This window comes from Zonotrichia albicollis, chromosome 1 (assembly GCF_047830755.1).
Source record: "Zonotrichia albicollis isolate bZonAlb1 chromosome 1, bZonAlb1.hap1, whole genome shotgun sequence".
Lineage (NCBI taxonomy): Eukaryota > Metazoa > Chordata > Aves > Passeriformes > Passerellidae > Zonotrichia > Zonotrichia albicollis.
Window position 1 is genome coordinate 299,566 of NC_133819.1, and position 15,461 is coordinate 315,026.

General features: G+C 42.2%; 2 protein-coding genes and 1 long non-coding RNA gene across 4 annotated transcripts in view; 2 read left to right on the forward strand and 1 right to left on the reverse strand.

Annotated features, from left to right (window-relative positions):
- The window catches only part of JMJD4 (jumonji domain containing 4), a 46,184-nt gene extending 36,664 nt beyond the window's left edge, over window positions 1-9,520 (forward strand). The window contains exons 6-9 of one of the 2 annotated variants that reach the window (XR_012579249.1): window positions 2,735-2,881; window positions 5,668-6,010; window positions 8,047-8,606; window positions 9,346-9,520. Coding sequence is in view for 1 of the 2 variants with exons in the window: in XM_074536195.1 (XP_074392296.1) it covers window positions 2,735-2,881; window positions 5,668-5,979 (459 nt within the window). In the remaining variant the exon portion in view is untranslated. Of the gene's footprint in view, window positions 1-2,734; window positions 2,882-5,667; window positions 6,011-8,046 lie in introns of both variants that reach the window. The other variant, XM_074536195.1, reaches the window with a different exon arrangement.
- Window positions 9,521-9,924: 404 nt separating this feature from the next.
- Window positions 9,925-12,613, forward strand: LOC141728431 (uncharacterized). The gene is made up of 2 exons (XR_012579327.1): window positions 9,925-10,813; window positions 11,168-12,613. It is a non-coding gene; the product is annotated as an uncharacterized LOC141728431 (long non-coding RNA).
- Window positions 11,035-15,461, reverse strand: part of ALS2CL (ALS2 C-terminal like) — a 146,607-nt gene continuing 142,180 nt past the window's right edge. Inside the window, exon 28 of the mRNA XM_074536117.1 lies at window positions 11,035-15,371. The gene's annotated coding sequence lies outside the window, so the exon portion shown is untranslated. The remainder of the gene's footprint in view (window positions 15,372-15,461) is intronic.

Sequence of the window (15,461 nt, forward strand, 5' to 3'; positions counted from 1 at the left end):
GGAATGGGATGATCCCTAAGGTTCTTTCCCACCCAAACCATCCCAGGAATTCCATGGCATGGAATTGGGGTGAGGAAGAGGAAGATCATGGGATAAAGGAATAGGAAATTATGGAAATCCTTTCCAAGAAGGAGAAATTCTAGCTAGGAGCACCATGGATAGTGGGAAGTGTCCCTGCCCATGGAATGGGATGATCCTTAAGATCCCTTAAAATGGATTTTTTGGAGCAGCACGTTCCATATTATCATTCCTAATAACATAATTAGTGACTAATTACTAATTATCTTTGGATTTTCCCAAACTTTTCTCTCAGGAGGACACCATTTCCATCAACCACAGCTGGGTCAGCAACAGCACTTTGGGAATTAGGGACACTTTAGGAATTAGGGACATTTTGAATTTCTAAAAAAGGAATTAGGTTTTTGCAATGGCAAATCCCATATTATCATCCCTAATAACCTAATTAGTGACTAATTACTAATTATCTATGGATTATCCCAAACTTTTCCCTCAGGAAGACACCATTTCTATCAACCACAAGTGGGTCAATGGCTGCATTTTGAGAATTATGGATATTTTGGGTTTCTAAAAAAGTAACCAGGTTTTTGCAGCGGCAAATCCCGTATTATCATCCCTAATCACTTAACTAGTGCCTAATTACTAATTATCCATGGATTATCCCAATTTTTTCCCTCAGGAAGACACCATTTCTATCAACCTCAACTGGGTCAGCAGCTGCATTTTGGGAATTAGGGACATTATAATTTGCTCAGGAATAGGATTTTTGGAGCCACAAATCCCATATTATCATTCCTAATCACTTAATTAGTGACTAATTACTAATTATCTATGGAGTATCCCAGATTTTTCCCTCAGGAAGACACCATTTCCATCAACCACAACTGGGTCAGCAGCCGCATTTTAGGAATTAGGGACATTTTGAGTTTCTAAAGAAAGAATCCGGGTTTTGGAGCAGCAAATCCCATATTATCATCCCTAATCACTTAATTAGTGACTAATGCCTAATTATCCATGGATTATCCCAAACATTTCCCTCAGGACGACACCATTTCCATCAACCACATCTGGGTCAGCAGCCGCATTTTGGGAATGAGGGACAGTCTGTGTTTCTAAAGAAATAATCAGGTTTTTGTAGTGGCAAACCCTTTGTTATCATGCCTAATCACTTAATTAGTGGCTAATTACAAATTATCCATGGATTAGCCCAAACTTTTCCCTCAGGACAACACCATCTCCATCAACCACAGCTGGGTCAGCAGCAGCACTTTGGGAATTAGGGACACTTTAGGAATTAGGGACATTTTGGATTTCTAAAGAAGGAATCAGGGTTTTGGAGTGACAAACCCCATGTTATCATCCCTAATCACTTAATTAATGAGTAATTACTAATTATCCATGGATTATCCCAAACTTTTCCCTCAGGAAGACACCATTTCTATCAACCACAGTTGGGTCAATGACTGCATTTTGGGAATTAGGGACATTTTGGGTTTCTAAAGGAGGAATCAGGTTTTTGCAGCAGCAAATCCCATATTATCATCCCTAATCACTTAATTAGTGGCTAATTACGAATTATCCATGGATTATCCCAGATTTTTCCCTCAGGAAGACGCCATCTCCATCAACCACAACTGGGTCAGCAGCTGCAGTTTGGGAATTAGGGACACTTTAGGAATTAGGGACATTTTGGATTTCTAAAGAAGGAATCAGGGATTTGGAGTGACAAATTCCATATTATCATCCCTAATAACTAATTTGTTGATTAATTACTAATTATCCATGGATTATCCCAAACTTTTCCCTCAGGAAGACACCATTTCTATCAACCACAGCTCGGTCAGCTGCTGCAGTTTGGGAATTAGGGACATTTTGGATTTCTAAAGAAGGAATCAGGTTTTTGGAGCAACATATTTCATGTCATCATTCCTAATAATTTAATTAGTCACTAATTACTAATTATCTATGAATTATTCCAAATTTTTCCCTCAGGAAAACACCATTTCTATGAACCACAGCTGGGTCAGTGGCAGCACTTTGGGAATCATGGATATTTTGGGTTTCTAAAGAAATAATCAGGTTTTTGGAGTTGCAAATCCCATATTATCGTCCCTAATCACTTAATTAGTGACTAATTACTAATTATCTATGGAGTATCCCAAATTTTTCCCTCAGGAAGACACCATCTCCATCAATCACAACTGAGTCAGCAGCTGCATTTTGGGAATTAGGGGCATTATAATTTGCTCAAGAATAGGATTTTCGGAGCAGCAAATCCCACATTATCATTCCTAATCACTTAATTAGTGACTAATGACTAATTATCCATGGATTATCCCAAACTTTTCCCTCAGGACGACACCATCTCCATCAACCACAACTGGGTCACCAGCCGCATTTTGGGAATGAGGAACATTCTGTGTTTGTAAAGAAATAATCAGATTTTTGGAGGGGCAAACCCCATGTTATCTTGCCTAATTACTTAATTAGTATCTAATTACTAATTATCTATGGATTATCCTGAACTTTTCCCTCAGGAAGACACCATTTCCATCAACCACAACTGGGTCAGCGGGAGGACTTTGGGAATTAGGGACATAATAACTTGCTCAGGAATAGGAGTTTTGGAGCCGCAAATCCCATATTATCATCCCTAACAACCTAATTAGAGACTAATTACTAATTATCCATGGATTATCCCAACCTTTTCCCTCAGGACGACACCATCTCCATCAACCACAACTGGGTGAACGGCTGCAACGTGGCCGCCATGTGGAGCTTCCTGCAGGACGAGCTGGCGGCCGTGCAGAGGGAGCTGGGCCAATGGCGGGAGCCCGTGGATGATTGGCACCTGCAGTGCCAGGTACCAGCCAATCCCGGATCAGCCCGGAATGCCGGGCAGAGGGAGCTGGGCCAATGGCGGGAGCCCGTGGATGATTGGCACCTGCAGTGCCAGGTACCAGCCAATCCCGGATCAGCCCGGAATGCCGGGCAGAGGGAGCTGGGCCAATGGCGGGAGCCCGTGGATGATTGGCACCTGCAGTGCCAGGTACCAGCCAATCCCGGATCAGCCCGGAATGCCGGGCAGAGGGAGTTCGGCCAATGGCGGGAGCCTGTGGATGATTGGCACCTGCAGTGCCAGGTACCAGCCAATCCCGGATCAGCCCGGAATTCCGGGATCCTCGGGGTTCCCACAGCAGGATTTCCATGGGTTTTAGGGAAGGGGGAGTTGTTTTGTTGGGAAGTGTTCCCTGGAAAAGTGTGGGAATTGCTTTGTGTTGTTGGAGTGTTGGTTGGAAAGGTGGAAAAAATCAGGATGAGGAGAGCTGGGAATGTTCACCTGGAGAAGGGAAAATCCTCAGAGCCCCTTCCAGAGCCTAAGGAAGCTCCAGAAAAGCTGGAGAGGGATTTGGGATAAACATGGGATGACAGGAGACAGGGAATGGCTTCCCATTGGAAAAATGGGAATTTAGGGAAGGAATTCCTGGCTGGGATAGAATTCCCAGAGAATCAGTGGTTGTCCTATCACTGGAGCTGGGAAAGAATCCAGAAAACCAAACTGCACAATCCAACCAAAATTCCATGAGGAAGAGGGTGGGTGAAATTCCTTCCAAAATCTTCTGGCTGAACCAAATTCCAATTTATTTCTGGAAGCTGTTCCCTCTCTCCTTGGGTTGATTTCCTTCCAAAAACAAATATTTGGGAAAATCCCCACAATTAATATTTGGGAGAACAATCCAGCTCCAGAAAAGCTGGAGAGGGATTTGGGATAAATGTGGGATGACAGGAGACAGGGAATGGCTTCCCATTGGAAAAATGGGGATTTAGGGAAGGAATTCCTGTCTGGGACAGAATTCCCAGAGAATCCATGGCTGCCCTGTCCCTGGAGCTGGGAAAGAATCCAGAAAACCAAACTGCACAATCCAACCAAAATTCCATGAGGAAGAGAATGAGTGAAATTCCTTCCAAAATCTTCTGGCTGAACCAAATTCCAATTTATTTCTGGAAGATGTTCTCTGTCCTTGGGTTAATTTCCTTCCAGAAATGAATATTTGGGAAACTTCCCACAATTAATATTTGGGAAAACAATCCAGCTCCAGAAAAGCTGGAGAGGGATTTGGGATAAACATGGAACGACAGGAGACAGGGAATGGCTTCCCATTGGAAAAATGGGAATTTAGTCAAGATTTAGGGAAGAATTCCTGGCTGGGATAGAATTCCCAGAGAAGCCGTGGCTGTCCTATCTCTGGAGCTGGGAAAGAATCCAGAAAACCAAACTCCAGAATCCAACCAAAATTCCATGAGGAAGAGGATGGATGAAATTCCTTCCAAAATGGTCTAGATGAGGAAAATTCCAATTTATTTCTGGAATATGTTCCCTGTCCTTGGGTTGATTTCCTTCCAGAAACGAATATTTGGGAAGATTCCCACAATTAATATTTGGGAAAACAATCCAGCTCCAGAAAAGCTGGAGAGGGATTTGGGATAAACATGGAATGACAGGAGACAGGGAATGGCTTCCCATTGGAAAAATGGGAAATTAGTTAAGATTTAGGGAAGGAATTCCTGGCTGGGACAGAATTCCCAGAGAAGCCGTGGCTGCTCCTGAATCCCTGGAGCTGGGAAAGAATCCAAAAAACCAAACTCCACAATCCAACCAAAATTCCATGAGGAAGAGGGTGGGTGAAATTCCTTCAAAAAACTTCTGGAAGCTGTTTCTTCTCTTTGGATTAATTTCCTTCCAAAAATGAATATTTGGGAAAATCCCCACAATTAATATTTGGGAAAACAATCCAGCTCCAGAAAAGCTGGAGAGGGATTTGGGATAAACCTGTAACGACAGGAGACAGGGAATGGCTTCCCATTGGAAAAATGGGAATTTAGGGAAGGAATTCTGGGCTGGGATAGAATTCCCAGAGAATCAGTGGCTGTCCTATCCCTGGAGCTGGGAAAGAATCCAGAAAACCAAACTCCACAATCCAGCCAAAATTCCATGAGGAAGAGAATGGGTGAAATTCCTTCCAAAATCTTCTGGATGAACCAAATTCCAATTTATTTCTGGAAGCTGTTCCCTCTCTCCTTGGGTTAATTTCCTTCCAAAAACGAATATTTAGGAAGATTCCCACAATTAATATTGGGGAAAACAATCCAGCTCCAGAAAAGCTGGAGAGGGATTTGGGATAAACATGGGATGACAGGAGACAGGGAATGGCTTCCCATTGGAAAAATGGGAGTTTAGTTAAGATTTTGGGAAGAATTCCTGGCTGGGATAGAATTCCCAGAGAAGCTGTGGCTGCCCTGTCCCTGGAGCAGGGAAAGAATCCAGAAAACCAAACTCCACAATCCAACCAAAATTCCATGAGGAAGAGCATGGGTGAAATTCCTTCCAAAATCTTCTAAATTCCAATTTATTTCTGGAAGCTGTTCCCTCTCTCCTTGGGTTGATTTCCTTCCAAAAACGAATATTTGGGAAAATCCCCACAATTAATATTTAGGAAAAAACAACCAGCAACAATCCCAATCAAAAAACCCTTAACCATAATTATCGACGATTTCCAAAGAACCCCCTAACTCCATCCAACCCAATTCCAGGGATTTTTCCCGGATTTTTCCCGCCACCATTCCCATTCTCACTCCAATTTTTTTCAGCTGATCATGAAATCCTGCACGGGCATCGACTACCGGGAATTCTACACCTTCCTCCGAGTCATTGCAGAGAACCGGATCTCCGTGCTGGAGCAGGGCCTGGACGAGGAATCCTCATCCCGAGGGAATTCCAAGGCCGCCATTTCCGCCCTGGGAATGCTGCACGCCGTCTTCGACCTGAGGCGCGCGGCCGCCGTGCTGAGCTCGTTAGGCGCTAACGAGGATTTCCGCAGGCTGGGCCCCAACGGGCCGGGCCCGGCGCCCGAGGCGCTGCTGCAGCGCCTGCAGGCGGCCATCGACACCGCCCTGCTCTGAATTCCCGCTTTTCCAAAGGGTTTTCCAAAGGGTTTTCCAAAGGGTTTGGAGGGGGGAATGGAGTTGGACATCAGTTTGTTCCAGTGGGAGGAGGGAGAATGGAAGGAAGGAGAGCATTCCCAAATCCAAAGGAACATGCAAAATTTTTTGGGATTCTGAGCATCCATCACTCAGGGCAAAAATTCCCTGAGTTTGTTCCAGTGGGAGGAGGGAGAATGGAAGGAGGGAGAACATTTGGGAAGGAGGGAGAACATTCCCAAGGTTCTGAGTGGTTTGCAGGAATTAAGAAAAAAACCATCCCAGCCAAAGGAATATCCCAAATTTTTTAGGATTCTGAGCATCACTCAGGGAAGAATTCCCTATGGATCATCTGGCATTGTCAGGGCAAAAATTCCCTGTGGATCAAGTCTGGAAGTGGATGAAGGAAATTCCCTGTGCTGAAGCTCAGCTTGGTTAAAACCTCTCCTCTTCCAGGTGCTGCTCAGCTTTTCCATTCCTTTTTTGGGAATTCCAACTGGTGAATTCCATGGAAGCCTGAGCTGGAGCCAGCACCTGGAGTCGGCCACAGACACCGCCCTGCTCTGAATTCCCGCTTTTCCAAAGGGTTTTCCAAAGGGTTTGGGAGGGGGGAATGGACTTGGACATGAGTTTGTTCCAGTGGGAGGAAGGAGAATGGAAAGAAGGAGAACATTCCCAAATCCAAAGGAAAATGCAAAATTTTTTGGGATTCTGAGCATCACTCAGGGCAAAAATTCCCTGAGTTTGTTCCAGTGGGAGGAGGGAGAACATTTGGGAAGGAAGGAGAGCATTCCAAAGGTTCTGAGTGAATTTGGAGGAATTGGAGAAAAACCATCCCAGCCAAAGGAAAATCCAAAATTTTTTTAGGATTCTGAGCATCACTCAGGGCAAAAATTCCCTGTGGATCAAGTCTGGAAGTGGATGAAGGAAATTCCCTGTGCTGAAGCTCAGCTTGGTTAAAACCTCTCCTCTTCCCGGTTTAACTCAGATTTTCCATCCTTTTTTATGGAATTCCGGCTGCTGAATTCCATGGAAGCCTGAGCTGGAGCCAACACCTGGAATCAGCCATAGACACAGCCCTGCTCTGAATTCCCGCTTTTCCAGGGGTTTTCCAAAGGGGTTGGAGGGGGGAATGGAGTTGGACATGAGTTTGTTCCAGTGGGAGGAGGGGGAGAATGGAAGGAAGGGGAGCATTCCCAAATCCAAAGGAAAATCCAATTTTTTTTGGGATTCTGAGCATCCATCACTCAGGGCAAAAATTCCCTGAGTTTGTTCCAGTGGGAGGAGGGAGAATGGAAGGAAGGAGAACATTTGGGAAGGAAGGAGAACATTCCCAAGGTTCTGAGTGAATTTGGAGGAATTGGAGAAAAACCATCCCAGCCAAAGGAAAATCCAAATTTTTTTGGGATTCTGAGCATCACTCAGGGCAAAAATTCCTTTTGGATCATCTGGCATTGAAATGAATGAAATTCCCTGTGCTGAAGCTCAGCTTGGTTAAAACCTCTCCTCTTCCAGGTGCAGCTCAGGTTTTCCATCCTTTCTTATGGAATTCCAACTGGTGAATTCCATGGAATCTGAGCTGGAGCCAGCACCCGGAGTCGGCCACAGACACCGCCCTGCCCTGAATTCCCGCTTCTCCAAGGGTTTTCCAAAGGGTTTGGAGGAGGAGATGGACTTGGACATGAGTTTGTTCCAGTGGGAGGAGGGAGAATGGAAGGAGGGAGAACATTCCCAAGGTTCTGAGTGGTTTGGAGGAAAAAACCATCCCAGCTAAATGAGTATCCCAAATTTCCTTAGGATTCTGAGCATCAATCAGGGCAAAAATTCCCTGTGGATCAAGTCTGGAAGTGGATGAAGGAAATTCCCTGTGCTGAAGCTCAGCTTGGTTAAAACCTCTCCTCTTCCAGGTGCTGCTCAGCTTTTCCATCCCTTTTTTATGGAATTCCGGCTGCTGAATTCCATGGAAGCCTGAGCTGGAGCCAACACCTGGAATCAGCCATAGACACAGCCCTGCTCTGAATTCCCGCTTTTCCAAAGGGTTTTCCAAAGGGTTGGAGGAGGAAATGGACTTGGACATGAGTTTGTTCCAGTGGGAGGAGGGAGAATGGAAGGAAGGAGAGCATTCCCAAATCCAAAGGAAAATCCAAATTTTTTTGGGATTCTGAGCATCACTCAGGGCAAAAATTCCCTGTGGATCAAGTCTGGAAGTGGATGAAGGAAATTCCCTGTGCTGAAGCTCAGCTTGGTTAAAACCTCTCCTCTTCCAGGTGCTGCTCAGCTTTTCCATCCCTTTTTTGGGAATTCCATGGAAGCCTGAGCTGGATCCAGCACCTGGAATCAGCCATAGACACAGCCCTGCTCTGAATTCCCGCTTTTCCAAAGGGTTTTCCAAAGGGTTTGGAGGAGGAAATGGACTTGGACATGAGTTTGTTCCAGTGGGAGGAAGGAGAATGGAAGGAAGGAGAACATTCCCAAATCCAAAGGAAAATGCAAAATTTTTTGGGATTCTGAGCATCACTCAGGGAAAAAATTCCCTGAGTTTGTTCCAGTGGGAGGAGGGAGAATGGAAGGAGGGAGAACATTTGGGAAGGAGGGAGAACATTGCCAAGGTTCTGAGTGGCTTGCAGGAATTGGAGAAAAACCATCCCAGCCAAAGGAAAATCCAAAATATTTTGGGATTCTGAGCATCACTCAGGGCAAAAATTCCCTGTGGATCAAGTCTGGAAGTGGATGAAGGAAATTCCCTGTGCTGAAGCTCAGCTTGGTTAAAACCTCTCCTCTTCCCGGTTTAACTCAGCTTTTCCATCCCTTTTTTGGGAATTCCAGCTGCTGAATTCCATGGAATTCCATGGAAGCCTGAGCTGGAGCCACAGACACAGCCCTGCTCTGAATTCCCGCTTTTCCAAAGGGTTTTCCAAAGGGTTTGGAGGAGGAGATGGACTTGGACATGAGTTTGTTCCAGTGGGAGGAGGGGAGAATGGAAGGAAGGAGAGCATTCCCAAATTTTGAGTGGTTTTGAGGAAAAAACCATCCCAGCCAAAGGAAAATCCAAAATTTTTTGGGATTCTGAGCATCACTCAGGGCAAAAATTCCCTGTGGATCAAGTCTGGAAGTGGATGAAGGAAATTCCCTGTGCTGAAGCTCAGCTTGGTTAAAACCTCTCCTCTTCCAGGTGTAGCTCAGATTTTCCATCCCTTTTTTGGGAATTCCATGGAATCTGAGCTGGAGCCACAGACACCGCCCTGCTCTGAATTCCCGCTTTTCCAAAGGGTTTTCCAAAGGGTTTGGAGGAGGAAACGGACTTGGACATGAGTTTGTTCCAGTGGGAGGAGGGAGAGCATTCCCAAGGTTCTGAGTGGTTTGGAGGAATTAAGGAAAAAACCATCCCAGCTAAACGAAAATCCAAAATTTTTTTGGGATTCTGAGCATCACTCAGGGCAAAAATTCCCTGAGTTTGTTCCAGTGGGAGGAGGGAGAATGGAAGGAGGGAGAACATTTGGGAAGGAGGGAGAACATTCCCAAAGTTCTTGGTTTGGAGGAATTGGAGAAAAACCATCCCAGCCAAAGGAAAATCCCAAAATTTTTGGGATTCTGAGCATCACTCAGGGAAGAATTCCCTATGGATCAAGTCTGGAAGTGGATGAAGGAAATTCCCTGTGCTGAAGCTCAGCTTTGTGGAAACCTCTCCTCTTCCTGGTTTAACTCAGATTTTCCATCCTTTCTTATGGAATTCCAGCTGCTGAATTCCATGGAAGCCTGAGCTGGAGCCAGCACCTGGAATCAGCCATAGACACCGCCCTGCTCTGAATTCCCGCTTTTCCAAAGGGTTTTCCAAAGGGTTTGGAGGAGGGAATGGACTTGGACATGAGTTTGTTCCAGTGGGAGGAGGGGAGAATGGAAGGAAGGAGAACATTCCCAAATCCAAAGGAAAATCCAAAATTTTTTAGGATTCTGAGCATCCATCACTCAGGGCAAAAATTCCCTGTGGATCAAGTCTGGAAGTGGATGAAGGAAATTCCCTGTGCTGAAGCTCAGCTTGGTTAAAACCTCTCCTCTTCCAGGTGCTGCTCAGCTTTTCCATCCTTTCTTATGGAATTCCGGCTGGTGAATTCCATGGAATCTGAGCTGGAGCCAACACCTGGAATCAGCCATAGACACGGCCCTGCTCTGAATTCCCGCTTTTCCAAAGGGTTTTCCAAAGGGTTTGGAGGAGGAAATGGACTTGGACAAGAGTTTGTTCCAGTGGGAGGAGGGAGAACATTCCCAAATTTTGAGTGGTTTGGAGGAAAAAACCATCCCAGCCAAAGGAAAATCCAAAATTTTTTGGGATTCTGAGCATCACTCAGGGCAAAAATTCCCTGAGTTTGTTCCAGTGGGAGGAGGGAGAATGGAAGGAGGGAGAACATTTGGGAAGGAAGGAGAACATTCCCAAGGTTCTGAGTGGTTTGGAGGAATTAAGGAAAAAAACCATCCCAGCCAAAGGAAAATCCAAATTTTTTTAGGATTCTGAGCATCACTCAGGGAAGAATTCCCTGTGGATCAAGTCTGGAAGCGGATGAAGGAAATTCCCTGTGCTGAAGCTCAGCTTGGTTAAAACCTCTCCTCTTCCAGGTTTAACTCAGATTTTCCATCCTTTTTTATGGAATTCCAGCTGCTGAATTCCATGGAATCTGAGCTGGAGCCATCGACACAGCCCTGCTCTGAATTCCCGCTTTTCCAAAGGGTTTTCCAAAGGGTTGGGAGGAGGAGATGGACTTGGACATGAGTTTGTTCCAGTGGGAGGAGGGAGAATGGAAGGAGGGAGAACATTCCCGAGGTTCTGAGTGAATTTGGAGGAATTGGAGAAAAACCATCCCAATCAAAGTAATATCCCAAACTTCCTTAGGATTCTGAGCATCACTCAGGGCAAAAATTCCCTGTGGATCAAGTCTGGAAGTGGATGAAGGAAATTCCCTGTGCTGAAGCTCAGCTTGGTTAAAACCTCTCCTCTTCCAGATGCTGCTCAGATTTTCCATCCCTTTTTTGGGAATTCCATGGAATCTGAGCTGGAGCCACAGACACGGCCCTGCTCTGAATTCCCGCTTTTCCAGGGGTTTTCCAAAGGGTTTGGAAGAGGAGATGGACTTGGACATGAGCTTGTTCCAGTGGGAGGAGGGAGAGCATTCCCAAGGTTCTGAGTGGTTTGGAGGAATTGGAGAAAAGCCATCCCAGCCAAATGAAAGTCCCAAATTTTTTGGGATTCTGAGCATCACTCAGGGCAAAAATTCCCTATGGATCAAGTGTGGAAGCGGATGAAGGAAATTCTTCTTTAAATAAAATTCACAATTATTCATTTATAATGAAGCAAAGCTGAAGCTCAGCTTGGTTAAAACCTCTCCTCTTCCCGGTTTAACTCAGATTTTCCATCCTTTTTTGGGAATTCCAGCTGCTGAATTCCATGGAATCTGAGCTGGAGCCACAGACACCGCCCTGCTCTGAATTCCCGCTTTTCCAAAGGGTTTTCCAAAGGGTTGGGAGGAGGAGATGGACTTGGACATGAGTTTGTTCCAGTGGGAGGAGGGAGAATGGAAGGAGGGAGAACATTCCCAAGGTTCTGAGTGGTTTGCGGGAATTAAGGAAAAAACCATCCCAGCCAAAGGAAAATCCAAATTTTTTTGGGATTCTGAGCATCCATCACTCAGGGCAAGAATTCCCTGTGGATCAAGTCTGGAAGCGGATGAAGGAAATTCCTCTTTAAATAAAATTCACAATTATTCATTTATAATGAAGCAAAGCTGAAGCTCAGCTTGGTTAAAACCTCTCCTCTTCCCGGTTTAACTCAGCTTTTCCATCCTTTTTTGGGAATTCCATGGAATCTGAGCTGGAGCCCGGATTTGGGAATGTTGATTCCCTGTCTTCCAAATTGGGATTTCCAAAGCTGACACGCTCTCAGGATTAAATTTAATTTAATTAAACTCCAAACCAAACCTGCTTTGACTCTTCCCAAGAAAAAACAGGAATGGGAATGCGCTCCCAAAATTCCAAACCCCAGAATTCCCTCCAGGAAAGATCAGGAATGTTTTAAGTAGTTTGGAAAAATTAAGGAAAAAAAAAACCAATCCCAGCCAAAGGAAAATCCCAAATTTTTTAGGATTCTGAGCAGGCACTCAGGGAAAAAATTCCTTTTGCGGAATTCTTGGAATTTGTGGGATTTTTTTGCGGATCCAGCGCCTCCTGCACAATTCCCACCCGGAATATTCCCAGAAGAACCTCCCCCTCCTGCTTTTCCTTGGAAAAAATCCCAAAAATCCTGGAAGCACAAATGGCTGCACACTGTTACCTTCGCTTGAACTCTTCCCAAAAAATCAAAGCCGAGAAAAAACTTGGAATTTCGGGAAGTTTTAGGAAATCAAACTGAAAATCCGCCTGGTTTTCCTTGAATTCCTTGGAATTTTTCCCCCCCCTTGCACTTTGCATGGCCTTTTCCAGCAGGAATTTTGCATTTTTTTTGCTTCGTTCCCAAAAATATTTTGCGGATTCTTGAAGACGACAAAAATGGGAATGAGGAGCACACAGAGCCCGGAATCTTCAAAAATTCCAAAGTTTTATTTCAATAAAAATTCCTGGCAAACTTCCAGTCAGAGTCTGTCGTTAATATATTAATTATTAATTAGTAATACAGTAATGAATCTGTTATTTATTAAATGATAAAATTTGGGAGAATGGGAGGGAAAAACTTGGAGGGTTTTGTTTTTCCCAGAGTCAGCTGGATAAGGTTTAAAATTCCTTGGAAAAATGAAGAAATTCCTGGGAAAAATGACAAAAAATTCATGGAAAAATGACAAAAAATTCCTGGGAAAAATGACAAAAAATTCATGGGAAAAATGACAAAAAATTCCTGGAAAAATGACAAAAAAATTCATGGAAAAATGACAAAAATCCCAAGGGAAAAATCATAAAAATCCCATTTATTTAAAGCTTTGGATTTCCAATTTTTCTGCATTCCCAAAAAATATCAAGGATCCACTTTTCCTTCATTCAGAAAATTCCCAAATTCCTGAAAACAAAGATTGGAAGAAGGAGCACGTGGATCCTGGGATTTCTTCAAAATTCCCATAATTTTTATTTCAATAAAAATTCCTGGCAATGGGATGGAATTCCACGGAATCCCATGGGATTCTCTCATTAATATAATAATTATTGTAATTAATTTGTTATTTATTAAATGATAAAATTTGGGAGAATGGGAGAAAAAACTTGGGGAATTTTGTTTTCCCAGAGTCACCTGGATAAGGTTTAAAATTCCTTGGAAAAATGAAGAAATTCCTGGGAAAAACGACAAAAAATTCATGGAAAAATGACAAAAAATTCATGGAAAAATGACAAAAAATTCATGGAAAAATGGCAAAAAATTCCTGGGAAAAATGACAAAAAATTCCTGGGAAAATGACAAAAAATTCCTGGGAAAATGACAAAAAATTCATGGAAAAATGACAAAAAATTCATGGAAAAATGACAAAAATCCCATTTATTTAAAGCTTTGGATTTCCAATTTTTCTTCATTCCCAAAAATATCAAGGATCCACTTTTCCTTCATTCAGAAAATTCCCAAATTCCTGAAAACAAAAATTGGAAGAAGGAGCACCTGGATCCTGGGATTTCTACAAAATTCCCATAATTTTTATTTAAATAAAAATTCCTGGCAATGGGATGGAATTCCATAGAATCCCATGGGATTCTCTCATTAATATAATAATTATTGTAATTATTTTGTTATTTATTAAATGATAAAATTTGGGAGAATGGGAGAAAAAATTTGGGGGAATTTTTTATCTCAGAGTAACTTGGATAAGGTTTAAAATTCCTTGGAAAAATGAAGAAATTCCTGGGAAAAATGACAAAAAATTCATGGAAAAATGACAAAAAATTCACGGAAAAATGACAAAAAATTCCTGGGAAAAATGACAAAAAAATTCATGGAAAAATGACAAAAAATTCATGGAAAAATGACAAAATCCCATTTATTTAAAGCTTTGGATTTCCAATCTTTCTTCATTCCCAAAAATATCAAGGATCCACTTTTCCTTCATTCAGAAAATTCCCAAATTCCTGAAAACAAAGATTGGAAGAAGGAGCACCTGGATCCTGGGATTTCTTCAAAATTCCCATAATTTTTATTTCAATAAAAATTCCTGGCAATGGGATGGAATTCCATGGAATCCCATGGGATTCTGCCATTAATATAATAATTATTGTAATTAATTTGTTATTTATTAAAGGATAAAATTTGGGGAAAATGGGAGGAAAAATCCTGGGGGAATTTTGTTTTCCCAGAGTCACCTGCATAAGGTAAAAAATGTTTGGAAAAATGAAGAAATTCCTGGAAAAAATGACAAAAAATTCATGGAAAAATGACAAAAAATTCATGGAAAAATGACAAAAAATTCCTGGGAAAAATGACAAAAAATTCATGGAAAAATGATAAAAATCCCATTTATTTAAAGCTTTGGATAAAAATTCCTGGCAAACTTCCCATGGGATTCTGCCATTATTATAATAATTATTGTAATTAATCTGTTATTTATTAAATGATAAAATTTGGGAGAATGGGAGAAAAAAACTTGAGGAATTTTGTTTTCCCAGAGTCACCTGGATAAGGTTTAAAATTCCTGGGAAAAATGAAGAAATTCCTGGGAAAAATGACAAAAAATTCATGGAAAAATGACAAAAAATTCCTGGGAAAAATGACAAAAAATTCATGGAAAAATGATAAAAATCCCATTTATTTAAAGCTTTGGATTTCCAATTTTTCTTCATTCCCAAAAATATCAAGGATCCACTTTTCCTTCATTCAGAAAATTCCCAAATTCCTGAAAACAAAGATTGGAAGAAGGAGCACCTGGATCCTGGGATTTCTTCGAAATTCCCATAATTTTTATTTCAATAAAAATTCCTGGCAATGGGATGGAATTCCATGGAATCCCATGGGATTCTCTCATTAATATATTAATTATTGTAATTAATCTGTTATTTATTAAAGGATAAAATTTGGGAGAATGGGAGGAAAAAACTTGGAGGGTTTTGTTTTTCCCAGAGTCAGCTGGAGAAGGTTTAAAATTCCTTGGAAAAATGAAGAAATTCCTGGGAAAAATGAAAAAAAATTCATGGAAAAATGACAAAAAATTCATGGAAAAATGACAAAAAATTCCTGGGAAAAATGACAAAAAATTCATGGAAAAATGACAAAAATCCCAAGGGAAAAATGACAAAAATCCCATTTATTTAAAGCTTTGGATTTCCAATTTTTCTTCGTTCCCAAAAATATCAAGGATCCACTTTTCCATCATTCAGAAAATTCCCAAATTCCTGAAAACAAAAATTGGAAGAAGGAGCACCTGGATCCTGGGATTTCTTCAAAATTCCCATAATTTTATTTAAATAAAAATTCCTGGCAAACTTCCCATGGGATTCTCTCATTATAATAA